Source organism: Micropterus salmoides, unplaced genomic scaffold (genome assembly GCF_014851395.1).
Source record: "Micropterus salmoides isolate LMB-PRFRI ecotype aquatic unplaced genomic scaffold, ASM1485139v1 Ms_hic_scaffold_20, whole genome shotgun sequence".
Taxonomy (NCBI): domain Eukaryota; kingdom Metazoa; phylum Chordata; class Actinopteri; order Centrarchiformes; family Centrarchidae; genus Micropterus; species Micropterus salmoides.
The window spans coordinates 8,418,777-8,431,902 of NW_024041151.1; the positions used below are offsets into that span (position 1 = coordinate 8,418,777).

Here is a 13,126-nt window from a genome sequence, read left to right on the forward strand (position 1 = left end):
AAAAATGCATGCTTATCTAAATTGTGTAGGCAGGAATTTTCATTCAATTTCAATTGGGTCAAATTCAGACAGACATTTTTGTTTGTCAGTGTTAATTTTCATGCTTCTGAGTCATTAGCGTGTTCTGTTCATCCTTTGCACTTCCTCTAGTTACAATGCAAGCCTTGTTGACTCTTAAAACAAACGTGATTATGTGTGTTATTGTGAGCATTAGGAGAGGATTTTGGTATACACCGGGAGGAAGTAAATTGTATTGGCAAATTCATGCAGAGGTGAAAATGTGAATGGTGGAGGTTATTGAAGAAAGCCTACCTTTCCTTGTAATAGGAAGAGAGCAAAGTGTGGATCTCAACAGATAAATCTGGAACCACAAGACCCTCTCTGGGGGAGATTGGTGTTACTGAAAAACAGAGCAAGAAAAATAGACATTTTCAGATGTTTTAAAAATCTGAAACTCTAGATCACATATCTTCCTTTCTGACTAGAAACATTTCCCGTAAGTTGATAAGTAGTTGATAACAGGGCATTCAGAGAGACATTCTTCTTTACTTTACTGCATTATATTGTTCTCTCTTACTTCTGAGAGATTTTTTCTCACAATATGTATTAAGGTTTGCTGTATATTTTGTGATCAGCATGACTGATGTTTTTGTCAGCAGGTGTTGAAGATAATACACCTATTCACGTAGACAGTGTCTGGCTTGTTGTCCTATGTCATAGTCGGCAGCATTATTTATCTCTTTTAGATCCTGCTATTTACTCAAACCTGTTTGTCTACTTTTAGGCCAGGCGTCACTCGGCACGTTGCAGATGAAGCCAAAACATGTGCAAATGAGGCATAACATTTCACGTCTCATCATAGTGTCAGAATTCTTGACATGGAGGGACAGATGTTGTGGATGATAAAAAGAGGATGATTCAGCCATGGATATATATGTTTTCAGGTATTAGTTCTAACTACAAATTTGTACTGTACATCTTTTGCATGCTATACAGTTTCAGAAGTTTGCATATATTTTTTCCTACTGTTTAAAGCAGCACCTAGTTTCATTTATTTTCCACATGAAATGGAAATCAATTTACAGACTTGTGAAACTTGCTTGAATTGTGTAGTCAATAACAGTGAAGAAGTTGAAAAAAGCTGTTATAGTCATTCTGTTTATACAATGGATCACATAACAACTAAAAAAGGGGTCATTTTCTTTCAGGCTTAAGGAGCTAGCGTATTTCACATAAATTGCTGTGGTTAAAGAAGTGAACATTTGAACCATGACTACCATTTTGAAGCCTTAAGTTTGGCATTTTGGCCTTCGCCATCTTGGGTTTTTTGAACCAGACATGTCTGGACGTGACCATATTTGGACGAGAGGGTGGAACTAGCTAGCCTCATTAGCAAGGTGCATCGATAATTCACGTTAAGTGTGATATTAACTGGGATGCTAATTCTGGCTAGTGAAAAACAGGCAAAATTTACTTAACGTGAAAATGAATAGCCTACTACAAAAAAGCTTTTTCAAAAGCGCTTGTCAAATTTACACAGTGCAGTCGATATGCGTCGCCTCTAGCCTGATTGACAGGTCGTGACTTGTTAATCACAAGACCGAAAGCATACTCTGCATTCTTGTCTATTTTTCTCTAAATGGGACCATAATTTAATAAATGAACATCTTGCTGTATTGAAGAAGGCTTAAAACTAGAAAGTGAGACCATAAACTCATTAGGAAAGTGTTTACTGAAGTAACAAATCAAATGAGAAGTTGGCTCATTTTGCCATTAAGTCCAATGCAATCCAACTTCTTTTTGGAACCAGTGGAGCTGCCCCCATAAGAAAGAATGCCGGTTTAAGGCACTTCCACGTTGGCTTTCTTGCTGTGATGGATTACACAACTCTAGCAGGATTTAAGGATCTGCTAATAGATTTTAATACACTCAGAAGAAAATACATTACAATTACAACACAAATACAATTAACATAAAATGACGAACTGTGATGTAAAGTAAATAACTGGAAGTAAACCAACAAAACCACTAATATGGCCCTTAAAGGCTGAGGCTTGTGATACACTACCTATTTCATGGTAGAGTGATCCCTGCTTCACTGTAATGGGTTTCCTGGTGTTCGGGATTACAATCTTCATGACGTGATCACAACACTGCTTCCACTGGCCTGTAACAAATAGTTTAAGCAGGGATTTTCAAACCACATGAATAGAAAATATTTTATTAATTTCTAGTCAGCTTCTGTCTCTCTGCAAATAAGCGGCAAAAACAAATAATTGCGTTTGCTGGCAGTATCTCAAAACATTTTGTCACCCAGAGAATCTGTGACAATACAGTATTCATAGTTTTCACGTGACGTTACATTCCAAAGAAAACACTCCCTTGGAGGGCAAAACAGACGTTGGCTGTGTTCGAAACAGAAAGCAGTTGCCTCGCTGCCTTAATACCGTGATAGACAGCTGCCTCAGAAGACATCACTTTCAAGTGAAAGGCATCTCTGTTAACACTGGTTTCTAACAGCCTTCTAGGTCAGCACTTACGGCAAGGCGTGACGTCAGCACGCCGTCTTGCGTCTCTTCTGTTTGTCAGAAGAGAGACGCTAGCCTTAGCATCAGCTCATTAGCTACTGAAAAGCCAAATGGCTAACAGATGCCTCAGAAATCATTCTGGACAAACTTGGTTGGTTATAGTCGGGGGCTAATATTCTTTATTGTTTGTCGTCATCTTGACCAGTTTTCAAAATCTACGGTGGCCGCAGCCACAGCCGCAGCCACAGCCACAGCCGCACTGTTTTATGGGTAATAGACAGCATTGAGTCAACATCGATGCTGCCTTCAAAGCTGGCCGTTACTGGGGCAGTTTGAAGGCATCTTATGCATCAGGAAGAGATCGTTCAAGCCGTTTCAAACAGCACTCGATGCCTTGCTGTCCTGTTAGACACCTTCTGAAACAGCAGTTTAGCCCGTTTTGAACACAGCCGTTATTTTCCGTTGCCTGCCCAACTGGAATAACAAACTCAAAAAAACAGTGTTTCACTTGCGAAACACTATTATTTTGAGTTTGTTACTATTGCGTTGCCAAAATGCTGGATGGTAGTTGTGCTTTCGGATGCACTAATCAAGGAGGAGACAAGCCTGGGCTGTGTTAGGTTAGGGATTCCCTACAAGGTAAACATTACTGCAGTTGAGCGGTGGCAGGGACCTGGCGGTCTTTAACGGTAGAAATGTGGCAGCCGATGCTATAATGTTATATGGATCAGATATGTCCTACACTTACAGTTTGTGTTCATATCTTTCTTTTTCTTAAGTTGAAAGGTAAATTTGACTGCTTTTGTGGCGTCTCTACGGGGGAGTTGCGGTGTGAGCTGCTATGTTGGTCTGTTCTTTTGCCCTCCAGATCACTACGCATGTCACATGACTGAAAACTATGCTGTACCACATGGTAGAAAGATCTACATGTTGGAACAATACCTTTCATTGTGTGTGTGTGTGTGTGTGTGTGTGTGTGTGTGTGTGTGTGTGTTCGCAGAAAGATTCCCTGGTTTTATCCAGGGAATCCACAACATTAAACATAGTTAGTTGTGAATTTAGAATATGTCATTATTGGCACAATTGTTTGGCAAGAAAATTAATGAATGTCCAACAACATGAATACTGAATGTCCAAAAACAAATAATTTTTGCTGTCTTGCCAAAGCTAATTCCAATTTTTTACTCCACTACTTCCAGCGTTCACATACATCATCACACTTTTATTTTGATTTCACTGTATCTTGCATGGTTGTGATGCTATTGAGCTAATAAAATCTGTCCGCAGACAGATATGTAAAGTACTCAAATCTGCTTCTGTGGTAGTTCACGCTACAGTAGGTGTCTCCAGTACCCCATTTTTCCATGATCACACACACACACACACACACACACGCACACACACACACACACATAGAGACTGCCCAGGAAACAACACAAGCCTGGGGCGGGCTCACCTGTAGGCATATCAAATAAGCTTGTATCGAAAGTGTTTGTGTAATTACTCTGACTGCCAAAACCCCGTTTTAGACAAAGGTGTGTGTGCAATAAAAACTAATTACATACCTGTCTTTTGGATTAACACAGTTGACATGGTCAATTATATTTGCTTGTTTAACTAAACTGAAATTAATTTTAAACAAATCTTAATATTATCTGCAGGACCTTTGCAAGTTCCTGAAAGGAGGACATGCAAAGCGATAGAACTTTGCCTCTATACCCCACATGGGAACACCACTGCAGCCATTGCAGGTTCAAGACTTCTCTTAAGTATGCCTGCCAAATCCCTGAGGAACCAGTTTATTCATACAGGTTGTAAAGACGGAGTTCCAACAACTGGTAGTGTTCATGTGTGGGAAGCCAGCGAGTGATTATATGAATTACATGCAGATCAAGAAATTATGCTAGAAGTTATTTGGCAAAATATTTAACTTGCTGCTCTGCAAAATTTAGTGTAAGTTGAATCATGTTAGTAGAAAAAGTAAAACTGGAATGAAACTACACATTGTCTAATGATGGTGCTATGGTGCTGTGGTATTTAATGTACATGAGAAAACTACCAAATCATTGGCTGCATGACTCGAAGTGGCCCTGTTACTTTCTGCATCGTTATAATACACAAAAACAGAAGACTCTGGAATGTCTCATTGTCGTAATACAAAGCTGTACAAAACTAGTCCTGGCTGGAACATCAAGATAATTTTTGGGTGTCACCATAATCAAAGATGGGACTTTCTTTCCTTTCTTTGACTCCTTCCTAGTGTACTATATATAGAACAGATAGATAGATAGATAGATAGATAGATAGATAGATAGATAGATAGATAGATAGATAGATAGATAGATAGATAGATAGATAGATAGATAGATAGATAGATAGATAGATAGATAGATAGATAGATAGATAGATAGATAAACCTCAGTCTCATTCAGACACAAGACAAACATTTTCTTTGGCACAGACTACTCACTGATCTGGTCTCACTGATGTCACAAACATGTCATTAAAGAATGCCGTCTTGCAGGTATCAGCAGGTATATTTTGTCTCCTTTTAAAATAGAAACAAAGCCTGATAATCATTGCCTCAAACCACTCCAAACTTGGCTAAATTTTGAGTTGAGTTGCAAAAACAGCCGGCCATTTAAAAGAAAAATGGAGATGGTGCATTTTGTTACTTTCATGTAACAGTATTACTTGCAGTTTGGTACTGTCAAAGTGTGTGTGTAAGATTCAAGACTAAGACAAATATAGTTAAGATGTACAGTATGCAACTGCTCCAGTTGACATTGGAAAGTTAAAGCCTCTTGTAAAAACTTGGCACAAGGTAAGAATGTCTGCACGTTTGATGAGGAAACAATAAAAATACTCCCGATGCTTGAAGATCACAGTGGATCAATGTATCAGTGTATGTGGAATATAAGATAAGATTGTTGTCATTTCTTCAGAATAGGCAACTCTGAACAGTATAGATCTCCATTAACATTTAAAAGCTAGTGTTTTGCTATGAAAAAGTCATCACAGAGAGTGTTAAGGTAGTCTGTTAATCCACAACACATTTTATCTCATGAAAGGTGAGGAATCTCTGCTGGTTGTCTGGCAAGACAAGGAGATGACAAGTCTCCAGGAAATCACTGCTTCTGGACCGGTCTGGCATAGGACTGGAGCTTGTGTTTTTTTAGCTGTTTGTTTTTCTTCTTTCTGTTTGTTTGTTCCTCTGCCACATAGCTTGAAAAACGTTTTTACAGATTTGAGAAACTTGGTAGAAAATCAGGCCATAAACCAAGAAGAGAACAAGTTGTTCTGTGTGCAGATGTAGATCAAGGCGGGTTTCCGTGATCTCATAAATGACTGTACTGTACCTTGCATGTGTGTTTTGCATTTAGATGTTTATGCAACCTTCGCAGAAGCATTAACTCTCAGATTGCTTTCTAGCATTTAAAAAGTGTTGGGTGTGTGCATCCCATCAGTGCAACTCAGATTAGGATTGGCCAAATTACTGTATAATTTATGGTAACAATAATAGTAATCACTCCTTCATGGCCATGGCACACATCAGTTAATTGAAAGAAACATAGGGCAAACAAAACACCCTCACAATGTGTCACTCAAACCTGTCTTCCTACACTGCTAAAATATAGTCTCAGCAGCTTTGCTAGTAGCTAGTGGCAGCAACAGGACTGTGTAAGTGCTCTTGGGGTTAAAATATTAATTTAGTTCATCCAGGCCTCACTCATGTTATAGATGTGCTGCCAGAGGGCCTCAGTCCAGCGCTGTATATCTTCAGGTGTGTGCGTGGACAGCATGTAGATTACATCCTCTCCTTGATGCTGTGTACTGATGTAAATACTCTGGCACTGGACAGGATCTTTCTCTGACACATAGACAATGGAATCCTGACAGGAAAACACACACATAATCATTTTCTCATCTCATTATTCAGGTAATCATTTTGGATTTCTGCTTGAATACACATGGCAAAGTACCAAGGGAGTGTTTTTCAAGATGTAGCAACAATGCACAGTAGACATACTGAGATATTAATAACCCATATGCATCTTGCCAAAATAATTCAAAGGCTTTAACCTAAGAAAAAAAACATCCTTATATAATATAATCAGCTGACTTTGAACATGACTACAATCCAGACCATTTTACTTTCTAACTTATTTTTAAATTTAGCTACGTCAAATGCCATAATGTAATTTAATCTAATGGTTCTTAATTTAGGGGCTTGGCCCCCACAAGATAAGCCTGGGCCATTTGTCAAGACTTAGCTTTTTTTGTGAAATATTAGAAAATTCTTTCCAGGGGGAAATCACTGATACCACCTCATAAACATCTAAAACATTTGAAAACTGGAGGCACTAAGTAGATACTGTCTACCAAGGGGACACAAGCCACAGATTGGGAACCTCAATATATAATGTGTGGACTTTATAAGGTTGTCCTGCGTTTTTTATTTTATATTTTGCTTTTGAAGACTATAGCTGTCAGATAATGGAAGATATAGGTATAAAGTAGATGGAAATTATAATACTCTAATAAAGTTCAAGTACCTCAGAAGCAGCAGCAATTCTTAATAAATGTACTTACTTGCCACAACTATTCTTTTGTTTTGTGCATTTAGGTGTAAGTCTAAAACATTTCGCAAATGCAGTAGTGTACTATGTAGTTTGGGATTAACAGACATTTTTAAATTATAGATGATAAAATGTCTAACAGAGTGATGGAAATTAGTTTAAAAAAAACTGGTTAAAAGGGCATAAAAGATTCCAATCTTCAGATTCTCACTATTACAAGGGTGTTCCTCTCCAAGGACAGTTTTTATTAATTCACCAGTGCACTCTGGTAGCCTTGGCATGTTATCATAATCAACATGGACAGAACCATTAATGAATTCATTTCATTATTCATGAGCCTTTGGTCATTTAGTACAAACCTTTTTTGTGGGGATTACAAGTAGTGGCTTGTCCTCAGACTCCAGGTCTTCTTGACTCTGATAGCAGAGGAGATGTTGCCCCCTGAGGATGCCATAGACATTTTCCCAGTAATTATCGTCCTCTCCAAGCTGAATGAGAGCAGGAAGTAAAGTGTTATTAAAGTGAATTATTATGTGATGCAATATTTTTTTAAATCACAAGGCAGCATATATGAAAATCTAGTCACCTTAACTTTGAGTTGGCCACTAATGACTGGCTGAATCATACACAGAGGCTGAGCAACTAGGCGGCAACACATATTGCCATACAGAGGCAACCAGAATGGACAATCCTCTGGAAAAATAAAGAGATTAGGGATTTATTTTCAGGAGGAGAGCAGATGAGAGGAGACAACGAGAGGAGAAATTGAGAATTTGAATTGAAGAAGACAAGATTAGGAGAGGACTTGTAAATCACCTGTTGCTACTAGTGACAAATCATGTGTCTTGAAACCTTCCTGGATGTGTCCGATAATCAGTGTTGTGTGAGCCAGCAGGTTATACTTAGGTCCCCTTCAGACAGAAAGCATTGGGCAAAATCAATCTTCATTTTTCCAGGTGACACTCGGTTATACAATATTACCCTTTAGTGTGTGTTTCAGAGTGAATTGTCATCCTCACAGTGCAGACAGGTCAGGAGATAAAGGCGGTACATCTCCTCCACTGGAAATGGATCCACAAACAGCAGCAGACTCAAACACAGCACGAATCTTTTTCCCTGAAGAGCATCCCAGAGAGCCCCCCAGACGGCTCACTCTCCTGGGTCCTAGAGCGCTCAGGGAGAAATCCTCAACCACACAACTGCTGTACAGCTCAACACGAAGCTGGAACCCTGGATCTACCTCGTTGCTGCTTACACACACACAGACACATTTATCCAATGATGTTTAAAATGACAAATTTTACCTCTAAAAAAACAACTCAAAACAGGTGACTTACAATATGATAGTGTCTTCAAAACAGATGTCAGTTAAAGTCCTGTCTACCATCACCAGACCAGTGTCATGGATCTCTGTGCCACACTGAAGCAGGCAGAACACAGCACAGGAATGTAGCTCTGCGAGTTCAAAGAATAGAGTAAAAACTGCAATTGATAAGAAAGCTCTTTCTATATATTTGTTTATTACCTGTGATGAAATACACTCAGGCAAGGCAGGTGACAGAGGCTGGGCAATCATTTCTCTCTTTTCAGTGCCCTTTTATAACCTTCACCATAATGACAGCTGGCAAAAGAACTAGATATTGTGAGGTTAACAAGGTTCCAGTGCAATTTTTAAATTGTTTTTCTATTTCAATCCATAGCCTATAATCTCAATTGAGACATTCACATTGGTGCAATCAGTTCCCTTGATCACATCATTCTGACTCACCCCCTTTGTTTTTGAAGTACTCTGAGTCTTTCCACATCAGTGGGATTCGCAGGTCTGCAGATTATAAAGTTAGGAACATAAATGCCTGGTTCATGTATTTTTTTTGAATCTGTGATATTTTGTTAACACTCACCTGAAAGGGCTATCTTTCCTAAACATGGCACTTTATCTTCAGATGGCCTGCAGTAACAGACACAGATCATCTGTCTAACTATTCATACATACAGTACGGTACAGTCCATACCGTACAAGAAAGAATGCACACAGGATGGATAACATAACAGGAACACTAATGCCATCCGGTATAACAGCACAAATTACAGCCTCAAGAAGAATAACATAGAGTTGAATCAACACATCTGTTACACACTCTCAAAAAAATCATTTAATGTTTCACAAAGATAATATTTGTATTCTACTGTACCATATTGTATTTCATCAAAATGTTCACAATGTCCACCATTACACCATTAATGAAATGTATGAAATGAATTGTCCTTATGTACTTTATATGTAGCTTTGGCAATATTATTGCTATACATTCATGCCAATAAAGCTAATTTGAATTTGAATTTGAAAAGGTTAGCTTGTTTGACCTCTAGTGGCTGACAATGGCAACAAACTTGCTTCTGCTCTGCATTACAACTATATAACATTCATTTATATCCCTCTCCACAGACAATAGATCTGTTATCTGGCTATTTACACATACATACAGTATATCCTTGCACTCCATCTAACCTGTGTCCCACTCTCTGAAGGATTTGAGCTTTCCTCATCTTCTGTAGTTGGCTGAGCAAGGCCAGAATGCGGGCATTACAGGTTAGCAGGCTCTTGGAGGCCTCCAGGGCCTGATCTCTCCTGGAACAAGCTGCTAGTAGCTTACTGGCCCCTTCCCGCATTCGCACCTCTCTCTCAATCTGCTTCAGCACCTCATCGTCCTGTCCGAGATTCATTGAAAAAAGAACCTTCTTTTTATCATACATCATATACTTTTGCTGAAAAAGAAAGAGAGACAAATAGCTTAGAGTGCTGGGGGGCTGGTACTGAGAATTATCTGACTTCCAGGAATCAAAAAGTCAAACAGTCAAAGTATTAGTACAATGCATTGTAATAATGGTGCATTAGACACCCTGGCAGCAACGTTGGTCTGTCAGTTGGTCCACCATTTCAATCCAAAATGAGATATCTCTACATCTATTGGATGGTTGGTGCAGATATCCATGGTTACCAGAGGATGAATCCTTATTACTTTAGTGATCTACTCACCTTTCATCTAGCACAACCAGCAGATGTCAGATGTTTCAGTTATCCAGTGAAACAGCTCAACATCTATCCAGATGGATTAGCACAATACTTTGCATGTGCTTTCCAGACATTTTACCCAGTAACAAGATTGACCCCCAGACATTTACACGAAATGTCTTGACAACTATTGGATGTACTGGATGGATTGCCATGAAATTTGGTACATGTTCCATGTTAGCATTCTCCCTGTGAGGACATGTTAGTATGCTGACGTTACCATTTAGCCCAAAGAACCACTTAACCAAAGTACAGCCTCATGGAGCTGCTAGCACACTGTAGACTGTTTAGTGTTGTTATTTGATGTGTCATGTGAAGGAATGTGATTAGTAATTCAATCTTCCAGTTGCTGTTCATGATATACAAATATATTACTTCAGGTGGCAGTGGCAGTTCTTATCAGAAGAAGATATACTTTATTAATCCCGCAAGGGGAAACTCAATTTTCAGTTTTCACTCTGTAATTATTATGTTATTATTTACACAGAGGTCCAAAAGACACACATGCACAAACAGGACCCATAGCAACACACAGAGAGATGTCAGAGTGAGGGAGCTGCCACTCAGTGCGGCACCCCAAGCAGTTGGAGGCTCAGGGGCTTACTCAAGGCGTCCTTCAGCAGGAGGTGAACTGGCACCTCTACCAGTCCACCCTCTGCAACTCTGGTCCGAGCTGGATTCAAACCGGCGGCCCTCCGGTTCCCAGCCTAATCCTTGCAAACTGTGCTACTCTGCAGATCCTTCTGGCAACAGGCTTCAAACAAACTGATCCAGACCTGTTACATAAGTGCCTCATGGGGTGACGGTGTTAAATTAGTACATCACGTTAATCCCTGGATATACTACAGTTGTCAGAGCCCCAAGACTCAAATGATTTCAGGTGAGTTGGTTAGATCACAAAGCAATGACAAGGTTTATGTTGTTTGAATTTACTTTCCCACATCTGATCATTTTACCATTGTCTTTGTTTGGAACAACATTTTTTTGTTATTCTTTGATAGGTAGAAAAACAAAACTTTTCCAAAGTCCACTTGCAGTAGATGGAAATCCTTGATGGAATTCTTTACTCATAATCTACTTAGTGGCATGCTTCTTAATGAGCTTTGTATATGAGTATGTCTCTAGTTGAGGTTGCTGTGTATTTATTATTTCATTATGTGTACATGACAATGTATTGTAATGTTGAAAAATATTTTTTTTTGTCTTCTTACACACTAAAAACTGTAAAAATAGACATGTATGTGTGATTTTTATTGCATATCTATTATTAGACTTGAGTACATGGCGATCCTCTGAATGATACATTTCTGTTCATATTCTATGACAACATTTGATTTTCCCATCATTAATAAAATAAACACAGCCTTTACATTAATGTTTTTTCACTGTGTTGACTAAAGATTTTTAGACTTGTTTAACAATGGACATCATTGTGAGTGTAGTCTTTTGAGGTTTACAATGCAAGCCATACGTATTCAGCTTTAGGGATCAGAATGTTGTTACATGATTCAGTCATGTTTTTTTGAGCCTAAGCCGTTTTGAAATGTTGTGTTTTTTTCTGAATAGATACCAAATAAGTGCATAACCTGTAGTTCACTGAACTGGTTTAGCAACAACTTTAAATGGTTAATTTGTGCCATATTACAATACCTTTCAAATAGTATTAAGGGAACACAGGCAACTTATGATAACTCAGATGTGATCAACTGTTAAATTAAATGTTAAATTAAAAATCACTCAAGATTTTCAATCAGCGATACCTTTTGCTTCCGTGTAAAAGGACAGTTACCTATAATTTTCTTGTTGTATTTTTCACCTACGTTAACAAAAGACAAAACATTACCATTCACCCTTTTCTGTTCTGAACCCCAATATGAGCACCTGTAAGGAATTTTTCAGAAATGCAAATAAATAAATAAATAAATTTACTCTTTCACTAACCTCAATGTTATCATTCATGTTCCTTGTCTGTAGGGCCTCAGAGGTGTGCTCCAGTCTCTGTGTACTCAGCAGGCAGGGCAGTTAGTGGACTGACTAATCTCACAGCTGACTGAAGAGTGTTAGTAGAGGTGCAGACAGAGTTAGTTGCTCAACAGAGAGAGCAAAACAGTCTTAAGCCTCACTACAAGAAGCTGTAGCATGAGGGATTACTCAAACCTTATAGTCTTTTATTCTGTCAGCTCCAGCACATGCAACAGTGAATGCCTAAATATACAGTGGTTCATAAGAGTAGCCTATTATATCTACTGAATAGTTACAGTATCTTAACACACAGATTAATTTAAAGCAGACATTTGTTTAGGCTTAGAAGCACAATAATGTGAGGGCAGTTGCTCTAAACCAGCTCCTCTTAAATATAAAGGGTAATGTATTAACTTATTTAATTTTTTGATTTCTGTACAAAAATGGATAGCACATGAATTGCTTCAAAATCATTTTAGTTTGTAAGTAAAGTAAGTAAAGGGGGTTTATTATAATAAACAAAACAAACTGGATCCTTAAACAGAGTTACTACCAGCAAGCAGCTTATGACTGTCAGTCACACACTGGTACAGTGAATCATTACTTGCATTATTGTATGATGTAATATTTTGTCCTTTTACTGTGCCTCAAAATGTAACTTCCTTCTGTGGTGACGTAACATTCAAAGCAGTTTGTCACGTGCTGTTCGTCAAGGAACATATGTTCTGTCAGAAAAAAATCGACTTCATAGGGTGCTTCTCAATTCTCTTCATCCACTTGCGTGTTTTCCCTGCGTCTTAGTCCCGCCCACCTGGGCAACGAAAGCAAGCGGGGAGAGAAGGAACGACTAAATAATGTTTTTAGAGAAATGAGACGCCATTTCCTTCAGAGTCACGTGAAGCAATATCCGTTTCTTCGGGGTTCAGAAAGAGGTCTAGATTTATTGTTTCTTTGAATAGATCTTATTTATGATAATTCATACC

At 38.6% G+C, this 13,126-nt stretch overlaps 1 protein-coding gene across 1 annotated transcript; it reads right to left on the reverse strand.

Moving 5' to 3' along the window:
- Positions 1-296: 296 nt before the first annotated feature.
- Positions 297-9,835, reverse strand: LOC119914825 (rhotekin-like). The gene is made up of 11 exons (XM_038734357.1): positions 9,618-9,835; positions 9,010-9,056; positions 8,877-8,930; positions 8,446-8,563; positions 8,128-8,355; positions 7,925-8,019; positions 7,695-7,801; positions 7,468-7,596; positions 6,259-6,421; positions 2,069-2,167; positions 297-400 (listed from the first exon to the last, which is right to left on the reverse strand). The coding sequence occupies exons 1-11, from the start codon at positions 9,830-9,832 to the stop codon at positions 309-311; spliced, it is 1,347 nt and encodes a 448-aa protein (XP_038590285.1). The 5' UTR covers positions 9,833-9,835; the 3' UTR covers positions 297-308.
- Between the last annotated feature and the right edge of the window lie 3,291 nt (positions 9,836-13,126).